Source organism: Apostichopus japonicus, chromosome 16 (genome assembly GCF_037975245.1).
Source record: "Apostichopus japonicus isolate 1M-3 chromosome 16, ASM3797524v1, whole genome shotgun sequence".
NCBI lineage: Eukaryota > Metazoa > Echinodermata > Holothuroidea > Aspidochirotida > Stichopodidae > Apostichopus > Apostichopus japonicus.
Genome location: NC_092576.1, coordinates 24242640 through 24258763, shown reverse-complemented (window position 1 = coordinate 24258763; position 16124 = coordinate 24242640). Strand labels below are relative to the sequence as shown.

Genomic DNA, 16124 nt, shown 5'->3' with positions numbered 1-16124 from the left:
TTAATTTGGTGATACTTTGAAAATCTGACAATAACGTAGTGAATGACTTTATTTCTAATTTCAAGCTAATCATGTGTATCAGATTTTAAGGACTAATTATCAAGAAGATTAATATAGCCTTAGTAAGCTTTCGAAGACAATTTACCAGAGCACTCCTTTGAGCAAATACTTTAATATGATGCATGGAGACTAATTCAGTCAACATTTATTACATGTAATGATACATATATAATATATATATATGCATATCTCGAGTTAGTAACAATAGACTGACATGGATTTCCATTCTAACAGTGTAGATTATTGTGACTTCCATTGCCTATCACCCAAAACTCCTTACGACTGTGGTTTCACCTTTTGATATAATGTGGACTTCTAGATATGAGTGACACCTAATAAAATATCATTTTTTTCCCTAAATGTATCAAGGCAATGTGTTTGGTCGAATTTATAATTAACTGTTCATGTTTGCAGTAAAGTCGTACAATTAAATAATAAAAAAAAGACCAAGCTTACAGTCATAAACACATACTACAATTGTTGCAGATTGCAAGCAAATATTGCCATTATTAAAAGCTAGAGTTGTGAACATATCAATATCTTAAACATTCTAAAGGAATTGTGTATTGGTTGATGGAAGTGGTTAGCGGATTAACTAAAAAGAGAGAGATTATGCGGAAATGGCTCATCCAATAAACATTCACTTAGGTGATCGTGAACAAATGCAAATTCTTCTAATTTAAAACAATGATACCCAAATACATCAACTTACAAAAATAGTATGTCTATGAGTACTGATGGACATTTACCTTCTTTTCCATTTAGTTTGCTGGAGTCTATTAGACAGTGAAGTTGTACTGAATGGTCAAGCTGGCCAGTGGGAGGTAAGTGAGCCCAGAACTGGTTGTCAACATTTATAAATACTAGGGTTGTTTTTCTTCTTGATATACAGTTGGATATTGGCAATATTGTAAAGATACATATTTGTCTGGCTTGTATTTGTTTCTTCTGCTAGGCTGATAGTATTTAAACTTAATGATAACATGTTAATATAAATACAAAGTTCACGTTATGGTATTTATAGTTTCAAAACAAATTTTATAACAAATTTAGCGATTCTTTTACACATTATTTTCATATTTCTCATTAAACCCTTGTTCCTTTATTTCAACACTGACATTACTTATCAACATATTGATTCATTACTGTACCAGGTTCCAGACAATGACTCTCTGCGTCAACTTTGTTCAAAAGAGGTCGCTATCAAAGACGAGTATCACTTTTTACAACAATGTTTAACCACCATATCCTTACAAACTGCATCATATCATGACGTAAGTTGATCATGTGTATTCACTTTCTTTGAACAACATTATATTATTTATATGTCAATCAAATTCACAAAGAGTTATCTGATCATTTAGGCTGTCATATTGTAGTATATAATAAAAATTTTGCAACTCGTATCGATTAAATATTTCAACTAATTATAAAGTAACTTTCTTCTTTTTTTTTTGTTTTTTTAGGGGGAGGGGGTGGGGGTTGGGGGAAGGTTTCAAAATAAAAATATCCCCATACATTACAAAAACAATTTCCGATTAGTTTCAAACAGGGCACTAAATAGGTCAAAATGTCACTGTTGTCTATTTTCTTCTCTTTGGTTCTTAATTAACTTACAAGTCAGCTAGCTCAATATTAAATTGTTAGAATCATTAGGCAAAAATGTTTAATAATGGAAAGACAACTCTTTTAGTAGAGTAAAGTGTGATGGTGCTTGGATTCGAGTGGTCAGAATGAAGTGTGAATCGAGGCTTATAACATTTAACCCTCACATGGTGCTATCATTATGAAATAAACATGTCTACAGTAGATACAAACCTAGTTCATGTAAAACTGAATGAGAACAAAGTTTACCATATGTACATCTTACAATAAATGCTAATAGTTGGAAGGCCTAGATGAACTTGACTTCGTCTTTCCTTTGTTAACATTTAGAGGGTGTTGCACCAGGTACTTGTATATCTTCGGTCCAAAACGCATGGTGTCATCAAATAGCATTATGTAGTGTAAATGTTGGCTTATCACAACACTATTACACTGCTTGTAATTAAGACTAATACACATATGTGACAGGTTCTTTTCTCCTGATAAAACCATTTCAAAAGAATCAGCTTACAAGCATAGAAGTATTAACAATCATTCTTGCACAAAAGAGAATAGGAAATTATGCATTCTAGTCTCACCTTTGACGGATCAAGTAGTCTGGGAATCTCCGGCAAGATGTGCAAAACAAAATGTTGCTCGTCTCTTATCCACTCTCTTCTGTAAAGTTGCCTCCATGTACTCTTTTTCAGCATCGGCTGGCCCTGAGTTGCTCTTCAGCCAATCAACTGTAACTTCAGATCAGTGGTAAACTCTACTCTGGGTTGATCTGTGTCAACTGCACACTTTTTATCATCTTTAATGAAAACTGCAAAAGAAAAAAGGGAGGGTTCACACTTTCCATCTGAATACAATTAACTGAGACAAATTTGTGTCACTATTTTATATGGAATTGCTTCTTTTTATAGTTATATATGATTAGAATGAGTTGTCAAACTTGCAATCACTTCAAGCAACTAGGAATCTGCGGGAATGCAATATGAAAACAGTATGCACTTGTATCATGCACTAGCTGCATCACATTATATATCTTAATTACTCTAATTTATGAAACTAGAAACGCAATGCCAATGTTTTGCAAACTCAGTTTCATGAGCAACTTGCACTCATTTTCCAATACAATATATTGAATAGTTCTTCATCTGACTTGTTCACTATGATATTTTGGTATAATGGACTATGAAGGGGTATAAGACCATCAGGCCCAGGCTAAAGTCAGTCACTGTGGCTATTCTTTGGTCATTGTGGCTATTGATAACCAGAGTGAATCATCTCCATTTGATTACTTGTCTTGAAGTAAATTAATATCAGATCTCCAGCAAATTTTTAAATTAGTACAGGAAATCTCTTGCAGAATGTTATGTAAGACCCTTCCCATGTTTTCAAAATTTCTACTAATTTCAAATTTATTTTTAATCCTGAAAAAATGGGTTACAAACAGTTAGCCGAAGGTGTAACAGAGCAAATATGTTGTGTGCATTTCATTTATTGTGTCTAACTTGACTCTGCTATCTAAGGCAAGTAACCATACACTGTTGAGCACATACCCTCTGACCCTCCACTCATGTACAACATTTTATTCCTAAGGTATCTCAGATGATACTAGAGGTAGTAGTAGGCTTCCTGTTGGATGAAGTATATGTAACTTTACCTGTACATAAAGTTACTGAATAGTATAAGTATACACATACAGAATAACATGTCACCTTGCACAGGGTGCATGCAAGTTGTGATGAACTTCTTTGGAATCAAAACATATTTTTTCCTTCTCTAGAATAATTCATTATCCAGAGAAAGATCTTTGAATAATGCACCCCACACAGCCTCAGCCCTATATTTGTAGACTTATTGAACTGAACGGTGCTCATGAAGAAATGTTTCTATACATTATAAAATTCCAGTGAAAGTAGACTGTATTTGGTAAATATAATGCCAATTGCATATGAAGGACTGTGATAACTGATTTCTTTCACTTCACTTTTGTCGTAAGTGTTTTGGGTGTTCAAATCAGATGTCATCTGATATTGAAGGATGGTACTCACTTGTAAGAAACATTCTACATGCTTTTCTGTAAATTTTCCTACCAAATTAGCTATCCATTTGCCTCCTACTGAAGTGTCCATTAAACACTGCCTTGTGTGTTGACATTTACACCAATTATTTTCTACATCGATAGTCATGTGCATAGCAAACTATTGCAAGATAAATAATTACTTAAGAATACATTTTGCTTTGGTATTTGATAGATCAATAAAGTGAAGAAAGGTGAGTGCATTAACTGCTCCATATCTCTTTTAGTATTCACCTTTAACTTATGGTCTGTCACTTTCATGTATGGAATGCTCCTTTAAAGTAAAATCAATGATTTGTCTGGTCCTGAGTTCTTAATGTTAATGTTAAAGTAAATCGCCTTATAAACTATAATAACTGTGTTAAAAGCATTTATTGATCATCATATTGAAACTATACCACCTTTGTTGTACCCTCATCAAGCCAATGTTATTTGAGCTAGTTTTCTTTCATTGAATCATTTTTAGCCAATTTCCTGACATGACCCAGTGGTCTGTGCGCTATTGTTATGTCTTTCCCTTCCAATATGGGTCTCTGCTGGAATTCTCCTTGCATTCTACAATAACATGAATGCACCATGTGCTCAATTTAAAGGGAGACATTAGGTAAAAGTCTTATTGTTAGCATTTCATTGTCCACAACATAAAGGACACATTCTGACACAGGGCATGTCCCTATAATATGTTAAATTTAAAAATATGTGCTTGTGATTGTGATGCTTGGTGCAATCACAGTTGTGTTTATATCAAGCAGTATTAAAAACAGTTCCCATTGATCACATGTTTCCTCGATTAGATCAGCTATGATTAAAGGTAAATAAATGGCTACACACTTAACCTTAGCAGTTGTTTTGACCACTTGAGCCTTCTAGATTTTTAAGAGTTGCAGATGAAATATTACTTGGTTTGTTCTTTTCATCAGCATCGCCATAGCTGAACGATGGAAGTCGGTTAGTGAACTCTTCAACTGTGAAAAGACCTTGTTCAAGAACGGTATTCACAATTAGTTTGATTTCAAATGGTAGAGCACCTTCCTAAAAACTATTCATCACGTTAGGGTCTGATTGTCAGTGACATGGCAACTCCAAGCTCATTCATTATTGATGATCGTTTCACACCTGTTTGTGAAACATTGCCTGTAAGGAGGTCTTGTTCAAAGTTTCCCTTTGTTTGTAGAATGCATCTACCTTCTACAGTACTTTTCCTCATTGTTACGTCCACTGCTTTGTAAATTGCAGCAATAGTTTGTGCTAAAGCTCCCAAAAAATTCCAAGCATCTGGTGAAGACCTAAAGTTGTCACATATAACTTCAAACATAAAAGGTCTTATTTTTCCTTTGTAGTCATCACAGAACAGTTCAATACCACACTGTTCAAGTTTCTTATGGACAATTGCTGACATTTTTCTACAAAATATGTGAGTTATCTTCAATAGTATTACAACAAAAATTAAATGTAGAAAAGCACAGGTGCTCTAAGTTTGCTGGAAGATATCTCTTAAATGGCCAGTACCATAACTGAAGTGCACATAATGTACATCTTGGACAGAACATATTCAGAGAACCTTTACACTATTGAACAATGGCTAAGAATGGAAAACTTCGGTTTAACTCTGACGACATCCATAGGTTTCAGAAGAATCATGTCTTGTATAACTAACTGACAACAACATATTCACGCATTACAGTACACAATCAAAGACTTAAACTTATAATCTCTTAGAATATAGCTCATTGGCAAATGGTATAACACTAGATTATCTTCAGATTTAAATTTGTCTGACAGGGTTATTAGGAACTGTAAGGATGGAAAAGGAGAATTGTTTAGTCATTGTAAATGTACCTTATAGCAAGTGGAAGCACACAGGCTTCAGGCAGTGTGATCATAGAAACAATATCACTAACTCATATGCTGAGGGAGTTGTGCTGGGTGTTATACACTCTTAGACTAGATATATCAACAAACTCACTAAATACATGACTACATTGAAACAGAATTATGTATAAGTATGCCAATGTTAAATTATTAATAAATGTCTTAGTCTTGGCATATATTTGGTGTATATCAAAAGGCAATAATCTTAAATAGGTACTCCTACAACTGGGAGGAGTTTACAGGCTATCTTCAAGAAAACTAACCCTATTTAAATATCATACTATAGTCTCGGGATAGTTAACGATAACTCAAATTTACTGGGTCAATGGAAACCTTATTATGTATCATGGGTTTGGTCAAGATTAACTACATGTTGCAATTTATTCCTTATTTTAGTAGCTTAGATATACCGATAAGGATAATCCCCTCATAATATAAACCAGACTTTAAAAGTATCTTAACTTAATGTGGGTATTGGTCTTGTTTTGTTTGAAGTTGTATGGACACATGCACTTCTGGACTAATGTGATTGTTTAAGAACCTGTGATACATTTTCCTGCCTATTTTATGTGGGAGTGATGCTGACAATACAGACGAGTGTGTCCACTCTGTAAAGACTGATGACTACCCTTAATTGCTACCCAACACTAAAACACATTGACAAATTGGAAGGGATCAAGTCATCTGAATATTTTCTTCTTCAATATATGAAGCATACCAGCAACAAAAAAGGACCGAGTCTATTGAATATATACACAGGTCTCTTTGTGTACATTTAAACATTAATACAATACAATGTATGGCATACAGTGCCTAATATGTGGTATGTAAGATTGAGGCCTTTATCTTCCCTTAGGCCCTTAGGGAGTTTGTTAATTAAGCAAGTTTTAAACAAATACTGTTCCACCAGGATTAGGCAGTAACAAAACCACTTTCTACCCAGACTTAATGCTAATTATAACTACAGCCCAGCTAACCAGTTCTGATATACACTAATTATATACTTACCATTAACATTATCAGCATATCCCTTACTCATATTCCATATCTGGTTTGATATCTGGCTATATAAAGTTTGATATGGCCATACAAAGCCAGATATATCTTGATATAATTGTAATCCAGATATGCATATCAAGTTTGATATGGCCATATAAAGCCAGATATATCTTGATATACTTGTAAGCCAGATATCCATATCAAGTTTGATATGGCCATATAAAGCCAGATATATCTTGATAAACTTGTAAGCCAGATATGCATATCAAGTTTGATATATATAAAGCCAGATATATCTTGATATATTTGTAATCCAGATATCCATAACAAGTTTGATATGGTCATATAAAGCCAGATATAACTGGATATAGAGTCAATCCAGATAGGCATATAAAGTTTTATCTGGCCATATGAAGCCAGATATAACTGAATATAGAGTCAATTCAGATATGCAGATAAAATTTTATCTGGCCATATAAAGCGAGGTATAACTGGATATACATGTAAGACTGTGTGCTCTTACATAGTGTATTTTCACAGAGATTTACCATGCCCTATATTTAGTACTGCACACATTTCAATGGTAAAGCACTTATAGTGCACACACACTAAGTCAAAGGGGGTATACATTGGCTACTTGATCTATCTGGGTTGCTAGGCAACCACAGGATCATTGATGGAAAAAGGATGACTCAGAGGGTAATTAAGTGTGAACATGGAGGTAAAAACAGACCCCCATGGTGTGAAAACCTGCTTTGGAACAAAGGACATATGTGTATTGATACTCTGGGAAAGACAGTGTACACATGGTAGGGGTAGAGAGCAGAAGGAAATTTAATAGAAAGGATTGGTACATTGAGGAGGGGTGATGGAGATTCGTAAAAAATAATCTATTGATTTCAGGATATTGGCAAAGGATTCTATAGTGAAATGAACAGTCAGAAGTAAGGAATACATTTTTTGGAACGGATGGAAACAACATATTTTGGGACTGAACTTCGATACTGAATGGAACATATATCGCCCTCCTGGCACTTATTTACTAAAGCAAATATATTAAATAAAGGATTAGCACAATGCAATTTAGTATCAACCTCTACAGGACCACAGAAGAATTAAGAACTCAACCTTCAAGTATTCTTTTTAAGTGTACTATTGGTACCGCGCGATGCCAGTTTAAAGTTTAAGGAAGTGTACTTTTACAACACAGTGTATACACAAAGACTCTCGCACAAGTAAAATAGCTGTCAGAGCGTGCATGCTAATTTTTGAACAGTGGTTATTTTATGACTATAGCAGTCAGAATAGGTAACAGCAAGGAGCTTTTTGAGTGATATGTTTGAGGCCAAAACTGCAGATTCTAAAGTCCAAGATAAGTTGATCTTTAACTCAAGGTAATTAAACCTTGCTTTTTTGGTCTAATTGTCTGGAGATGGGTTTTTTCCAGACACAATTTGAATGATTTGAAATCTCTTTCTAGTTGGAAGCATTGTGAGTCATAAATAAATCTGTGTGTCACAAAAATTTATGTACACAATTGGGAATGGAATGTGCTGGAAATAAAGTAATCCCAACTTTACAGTATGTCTTCGTCATTGTTTTGAGAATTGTGTCCATGAAAGGACTCGCAGACCTTGCAGAGACTGAAGACAGCCTAGAGACGGCAGAGTGATGGGCCTTTTTTCATGAACCAGGCTTTCAAGCGCCAATTTATTCGTGGAGCACGTTATCATGCCAGGATATTTTATTCTCTTAACCATGTATTTTTGTTCTGACGGTCATATTGCCTTAATAATCGTTTGAACAGAAGACCCTTTTTTAATATCAGTGTGAAGCAGAGGCTGCAAAAAATAAACAAATTATGTTGTATTTTCTTTCACAACTGTTCCAGTAACTTCTTTTCTATCTTTGCAGTAGATATCAACCTGAAACCCCTCCCCCTTTACCAACACACACTTATAAATGAATAAGTGAAGTACAGAGTAAATTTAAGAACATAAAAAGAATACAAAATGAATTAAGGATTTCAGATAATATATATGACATGTTGAATCCTAAAAGAGCTTGTCATATTGTGTTGTATGATCTTCTGTGATAGAATCATAAACTGTTGCTTGTCGTAGTACAATACCTTATTATTTTACATGGGAACTATTTGATATGAAGGGATTGGTGAGCTTTGTCATAAATTACATAATATCTACTCAACCTGGAGACAGTGACAATAGAAAGCCCTTATTAGTATTAGATGTTCAAAATGGAATGAAAGTATTTTTTAATGAAACAATGGCTGCCAGATGACCATTAAAATTGGTCTCATTTGAAAGATTAAAGATGTACTTGGCTAAAATATAGAAATCACATGAGAATTTCTTACTCTTGAAACTTACAATTATGGTACAATTTGTAGAGATGATGCTACAGTTAGAGAAACACTGAACAAAAATGGTCTCACAGAATCATTCAGTCTAAGACTTAGATTGTTCATATTTTATGTCTTGTATTGCAGTGATTGGAATTGATAAGGGGGGGGGGGAGGGTTGCTGGATGAGGGACGTTCCGGTGGGGATATTTACGTTGAATGAACTGATAAATTATGGAGCAAACTTATCCACTTAAACACTTGCATTCCCATTGAAGAGGGGAAGGGGTTGGGGTGGGGGTAAGAATCAGGTGGTGGACCATGTAATCATTACCCTGCTCATGTTTATTGTTTGGTGATCTCAGGACTGAATAACTGAAGTTTACCTGATGATGAGAAAGAACAAAAAGCATTTGGTCATGAGGTTATTCTGTGTCAAATCACGGATGGCTGTTGCTGCACCCTCCCCAAAAATGCCCAAATTTATTGTATGATAGAACACCATAAAATAAGCATATTCTGAAATTTCAGTTGAATTGCTTCAAAATTGGCTGTATTATCACACTTTGAAATCCCGCAATTTGTCATTTTCTTGACTTTTGAGGTCTTTTATCGAAGCAATTAAACATCCACCTACCTTTCTATTACAGATACATATAGAGTCTATCCCATAGAACCGGAATATAAAATTAGGCTACAAAAACATTGTCTTGTGGAGTTAGGTAAAATTAAAAGTGTCAAAATATTCAATTTTTGTATTTTTCACTAAAAAATGTGCTATTTTCAGTGATAAATTGCTCCTAAACCATTGCTTCAGGGTACTTGATTCTTTCAGAGGTTATCATGTCTAGTACAAACATCACTAAATAATGATTACAATGCTTTCCTATAATATATTTGCAAGTTGTGCAGCTCTAAAGTTGCTATTACCTGCTGCGATTCAGGAGACGAAGGTTTCATACTTTAATTATCAGTACAAAGTTCAATACACTTAAACAAATTTCAGGGTTCTAGCTTTTCTCAATATTAATATATGAAGTTGTTGATATACAAAAGAGATCGTCTTTGACAGCCAATAACTCAAAACGCGTTATGTTGACAAAATCTGATTTTTTTTTCTGGAAGAGGTATAGTACCACCCTGTTTGTACACACAATTGCAGGAGGGTGTTTGCCTTGTTTTGAATGAAAAATCTACATTTGGGATTTTTACCCAAAAAACGTTTTTTGCCTGTTTTGATGTTACACATGTTTTGAGCCTGGTTGTACTTCGAGGTCATTCAATTCAATACTGTGCAGTTTTTGATGTCATATAAACAATATTACTTGCAATGTACTTGTCTGGTTTAATTCATTTAATTAAAAGGCTGACTATAAAATGAATGTCAATTGTCAACCAGTACACACGTGTACAGTGTGTACAGTACATATATCCGGGTGTACATGAACAGTCTGTATTTAATAGTGTAAACATGTCATCATGACATGACATCGAAAAAGCGTAACAAGGAAATTAAGCCTCCTCCCTATGCTTGCTCCTTCATTCCCCCCCCCCCCCCCCCGTCCTTAGTCGGCTCCAGTATAACAAAGCACACACACCTACTGTAAGGCACACAACAAAGCATTAAGATTAATTTCTTTAGCTTTGTCTTTAATCGATTGCTGTAGTAGTAATCTTCTGGACACATTGTTTGCATTTTACCCTCAATTACTATATGGGTTCAACCAATTGGCATCACATAGAGGATTAAACAATACAGAGTTCATCATTATGTAAGGCAACAAACTATCAGGTTATAAATGTTAATTTAAATACAAATAAAGGGACATTTATACCAGGAAATTTGTTTTCTGCCATACGTTATTCGTAGGGCTACGAGACAAAAAGTTACTTCATGTGGAGGTATTTGTTTTTTGCTTATTTGCAGGGAGGATACAATACCAATAATGGTTTTGAAGGAATGGGGGGGGGGGGGGCGGGGGAAGAAGAAAGTGCAGTATTTGAGACAAATATTTGGAACATTGGTACTTTAAGTTCACTTTCAGAGTTTTGCAATGAATCAAATAAATACCAACTATTAAGGCAGATTGGTAAATGCAGTCACAACAAACAAGCAAACTTCCTTACCATTCCTCATTATGTGCGTTAAGAAGTGTAGGATACTGAAAGAAGCTTGATAGGTTCATAGGTCCTGATCTCATCTATCCAGTACAGTCTCTGTTTTTATCTTCACTAGAGGGTTTCTACTATAGTTGAATCATTACATCATGGAGCCGCTTTGAGCCTCAGTGACTTCTAAAACAAAAGTGAAACAATAACATCATCAAATTACTTATTCAGATATATTCACTGGCAAATGACTCTAGAAAAAAAGGTTACACACAGGCTCACAAAAAAGATACCCATGGCAGCAATTTTGAACGTTTTATGGAATCTTCTGTATACGTAGATTGTGATATTAAAGGCATTGAAGACTCGCCCCAAACCGCGTGCGGCCATCTGTAAAAGTTAACTTTCTGTTGCTTGCAAGTGACGTTTTGTTCGTGTCGATACAAAATGCAGACAGTAATGAAACGTGATACCTTAATTGTTATCTTTAGCTGGACCTGAGATGTCCATCTCTGTACCGTTTGCATACTGTGCTGTGGGTATTGACTGCAGCAGTATGTACTGACTGTACACTAGTGTCAATTACCGACGGTAGCAAGCTTTGCGTGTATTTTCTGGGATCGATGATGGTGTTTAACACTTCTGTTACACCTCATTCGAAACTAGGTCAAATTACAGGCATTAGTCGTTTCCTTTTGCGCGAGTCTTCACACCCTTTAAAGCTGAAGGTGCATTTGCAGGTAAATGAGCGTTACCCTGAAATTATGGAATTGTTACAATAACAGGATGTCTTGGAATAGAATGGGTGGTGTAAAATGCTGCAGTAGTTTAGGTGACACAACTATTGTACAACTACTGTACTGTAAAATAACACATGTATGACGGAATGTTGAATCACATTCTAGAGCTGGTAAACCTTGAATTTCATTTGAACTTTGCTGTTCTCAAGTTATAAAATTTTATCCACAATATTCCAGAAAAGGAAACAACTCCAGAGTACTTGAAGAGTCGGATTTCAATTGGTAAATTTGATCAAAGTATATTTGAAAGGCATCGGCTAGGCATAATACTACACTACAGCTAGTAGCTACCGTAGGCCTAGTCCAAAACATGCTTAGGCTGAGCCTATGTCATGTTTTATCTTTATTCTGGCGTTGGATTATTGGATACTGCTATTGAAGTCCTTGGACTAGGCCAGAGTTGCATTTCTCTCTATAGATTGGACCAAAGAATAGACCGGGGAGTCGGGGACCGTGTCATTCTGCCATCGGTACATTCCGCCAAGAAAAAACTTCCGCAATGTTTCCCCCATGGCGGTACTTTAAAGCACTTTTGTATGACGGAAAGAGCACATTATAATGGGTGCACTGTAGGTATATATGCAATGTATCACTTCGCTTCACACTACCTAGTCTCGCAAAATCCACAACAAATCCACAATCCACAATCTTTTTAATAAACAATCAACCTAATTAATTTGATTTATTCAACCAACTATTATATATTAGAAGACAGTGTATTACCACGTACGGACTTACAATTAAAACTATTCAATGAATTAAAGACTGTATGTAATCTTGTTTTAACTACAATTCAGTCTATGCAGCGAACTGTCACATTTGAAGACCCGTGTACCTCTCCTTTCACGCAAATCAATTAAAGTTTTACCGATACATTCCTGTGTAAAATCCATTCCTAACATATATCTTCCCGCCATAGTTTTCCAGCTTTTCCGCCATGGCGGAAAGGATCAAAACCTATGGCGGTAGGCATGTCGGTATGTACGTACCCCTATGGCGGAATGACACTGGAACCGGTTAGACCTACAATAGTAGCCTCAACTTAAAATTCAACGTTAATTAATACTCCCTGCCATTGTTTGTGCATAGCCTAACCGGCCCTAACGTTTCGTTAGGCCCATGCGATACGAGGATTTTTTTGCGTTGACAGTTGCGATAGACTCTGTTTCTCTCTGTATCATGTTCACCATCTGGTAAAGGTTGCATTGTCTTCTTATTTGGTAAGCCAGAACTGTAAGCTGTGGGGAATCACACCAAACAAACAGGGAAGTACAGCAGTTCTTCAAAAGCGGATTCAGATGCTTCGCTGTTTTGTTTTCGATTGCGTAATTGAGACTTGTCCAAGTCGTTTCCAATCGCTAACAGAAAATCCGTATGGGCGGCCATTTGGGCAATAAATACAACGACGAAACAAGAGACAAACAGATAAGAAAAATGATGTAAAGGAACAATCATAAGAATGTAGTGCATTACAGATAGATTAAAAGATATGGAGATTAAACATTCTAAACAAGAAAAGAACAAATAAACAGACCAACATGAAGTAAATTGACATTATGATACAACTAACCTGATTTCCTTTTATATTGAAACAAGACTAAAAGAGAAGAAAAAATGTACAGACGGAAAAAAAAAATAGATAAGAATCTCAAGAGAACAACGATTTGCTAACACAATCTCCACATAGTGATATATCGACTGTAAAGCTCGATATAATAATAATAAGAAAAATATGAACCCAAAGGACTAAACAACCAAATAAAACTGCACTAAGCCGTCGATGAACGACATGACTGCGCGAACTAAATGCAAGATCGCCCCACGTTTGAAAGTTTTCCCTATAAATCAAAACGAACGTTGTGACAGAATCAAAGTGAACATTGCGACAGAATCAAAACAAACAGCGGACAAAATCAAAACAAACAGAGTCGATATACTTAGCGCGACTCTTAGATACTTTTAGGAACGCCTTCAGCACACGGCAACGGCGCAAGTCGAAGCGGTCCTTGCTGCATAGACATTTATTGTCTTAGCGTCATATCATCAGGCCCATATGTACTTGGTCACGGTGACTAGGCCTGTATATGAGAATCAGTATGGCAGTTTCCTCGCGCTCCGGGTATCAAACTATCCATAATAATACGCGCAGAATCAGTTTTAATAATGAAGGGAAGGATAGCGTACGTTATACCGATATTAGATGGTAAATTAGGTCAGAAAAGTAATTATTCGTCCAACCTGGATGTTGCAATATACCGTATCGGGTAGTATTACTATAAACGTGGTGCCTTGTAAGAGTATCACCCTCAACTGACTGCTCTAGGGTGGTTAATACAGTACTGAATAAAGCTGATGCATGGCGCAGCTGTTCAACGGCATCGGTTAGATCGTGATTTTCCATACTGCTTAAAGGGCTGTTCACTGACCTTGTGAAGCACGGTACAGCTTTGTTGGAAGGAAGTGTCGTGCATACAAGATGATGTCACAAAATTTCGTTACAAAACACGGTCAAGGATAACCGAAACAGCGCCATCTGTTCTTTTAGTTCATAAGCGCTCGTTCGTTTCGCGTGAACGTTTGTTTTGAATTCGTGTGAATGTCCTTTTGCTTATATGCGCAAGGGCGTATCTAGGATTTTCTAAACCCGGGGGCGCGAATTACTATCTAAGCGGAGCGCCACCATCGGTTGGCGCGCAGCGTACAAGAAAATTTCTGGTTTTGATATCCCCCCAGATCACCGGAAATGGCACTTCTCGGTCTTGAAAATGACCAACCAGATGTACACTTTTTGCCTGAGAACCAAGTATTTCCCAATATTTTTTTTTTCCATCCATAACCTTTTTGAAGATTGTCACCAGTCACAAATCACAAAAGTGTGATGAAGAATGTTGGTCAGGAAATTTTCGAAAATTCAGACACAGTTAATTTATTGGTGTACAAATATTAAAACTTCTTATAACGGCTATTATAAAACTTCGTTGAAAGAAATGAAAAAATAGCAGATATTTCCGAAACCGAACACTACACATATAAGCGTAGGAGGCGGGGGGGGGGGGGGCAACTGCGCAACTGTCACGGACTGTACTGTACACGATGGCATGCGATGTAATGACCGATGCTTACTATTATGATATTGACATTGACAAGTTGAACGCGCGCGGTTATTTTTTTTCGGGCAAGTCGGGCAGTTTTGAGGCTGTTCATCATGGAACGCCATTTTATTGCTCACTGATATGATGTGATATCTGCTATTTGCTTTACAAATTCGAACAGGCGCGTAGCGAGGAATTTGCCTAAGGAAGGAGCGAAGCCTGTAGGCAAATTATCTAAGCGTAGCTCCACCATGAGTTGGCGCGCAGCATACAAGCAAATTTTGGCCAAAAATGCCTCCCAGATAGCTGGAAATGACACTTCCCAGGCCTTGTAAGTTGCATCTAAGCATTTTCTATGTTGAAATTACTAGCGATATCGTGAAAAAAACATGCTGAAGGCGGGCGGGCGGTCGCCCCCTTCCCGAAATGCGTCATGTTCCCCGACGACACGGTCGAGTTCGAGACCAGCCACAGTTGGTTTCATAGCACAATTCTACAATTGTTTAAGGCGTATATACACACACACGCGTTATGATAGACCATATATAGTATATATATATATATATATAGATCATTAGTGAGAGAGGAAAAATGGAAACGTCAAAAATGGAGTTGTCGGTGTAAGGGGTAGGGCGAGACGCACGCCCCTTTCGAAATCCTCGATCCGTCACTGGCTACCCTGTGTATATAAAATGGACCAGAGCTGTTATTATGTCACTGTTCCTCTTTCTCTTCCCGGTGTCTTGGAGTTTATCTTCTTCTCCCTCCTTTTCTCCTTTTTTCTCTCTTTCTTCTTTTCTTTCACCTTCCTTCCTCTCCTCCTCCTCTTTTTCCCCCTCTTTTTTATCTTTTTCTTCTCTTTTTTTCTTTCCTCTTTTTCTTACCCGGGGGGCGCGCGCCACCAACGCCCCCCCCCCTGGATACGCGCCTGATACGTTACATCTTCGATTTTATGGTGGCGCTTATCCTTTTGTTCTGAGCACTGATTCGTTTTGCGCGAACTTTCGTTTTGATTTAGTGTGAATGTTCTTTTGCTTACAATACATCTTTATTTGTATGATGGCGCTTAAACTTTTTGTTCTGACAAGTGGATCAATGTTGAGTTCCCGGTGCTCCTTGTTTATCCTCCTGTTGTATGTGTTTGTTAATTTTCGCTA

The 16124-nt window shown here is 36.5% G+C and overlaps 2 protein-coding genes and 1 long non-coding RNA gene across 3 annotated transcripts in view; 1 reads left to right on the top strand and 2 right to left on the bottom strand.

Moving 5' to 3' along the window:
- LOC139982377 (tyrosine-protein kinase CSK-like) overlaps positions 1-16124 on the bottom strand; it is a 244925-nt gene that overhangs the window by 67263 nt on the left and 161538 nt on the right. The gene's annotated exons all lie outside the window — the stretch shown is intronic.
- The window catches only part of LOC139982485 (uncharacterized), a 74992-nt gene that overhangs the window by 49774 nt on the left and 9094 nt on the right, over positions 1-16124 (top strand). Inside the window, exons 16-17 of the mRNA XM_071995382.1 lie at positions 826-884; positions 1215-1334. Coding sequence (XP_071851483.1) covers positions 826-884; positions 1215-1334 — 179 coding nt within the window. The remainder of the gene's footprint in view (positions 1-825; positions 885-1214; positions 1335-16124) is intronic.
- On the bottom strand, positions 9323-14706 carry LOC139983532 (uncharacterized). Its single transcript, XR_011798728.1, has 3 exons — positions 12865-14706; positions 11094-11261; positions 9323-9352 (listed from the first exon to the last, which is right to left on the bottom strand). It is a non-coding gene; the product is annotated as an uncharacterized lncRNA (long non-coding RNA).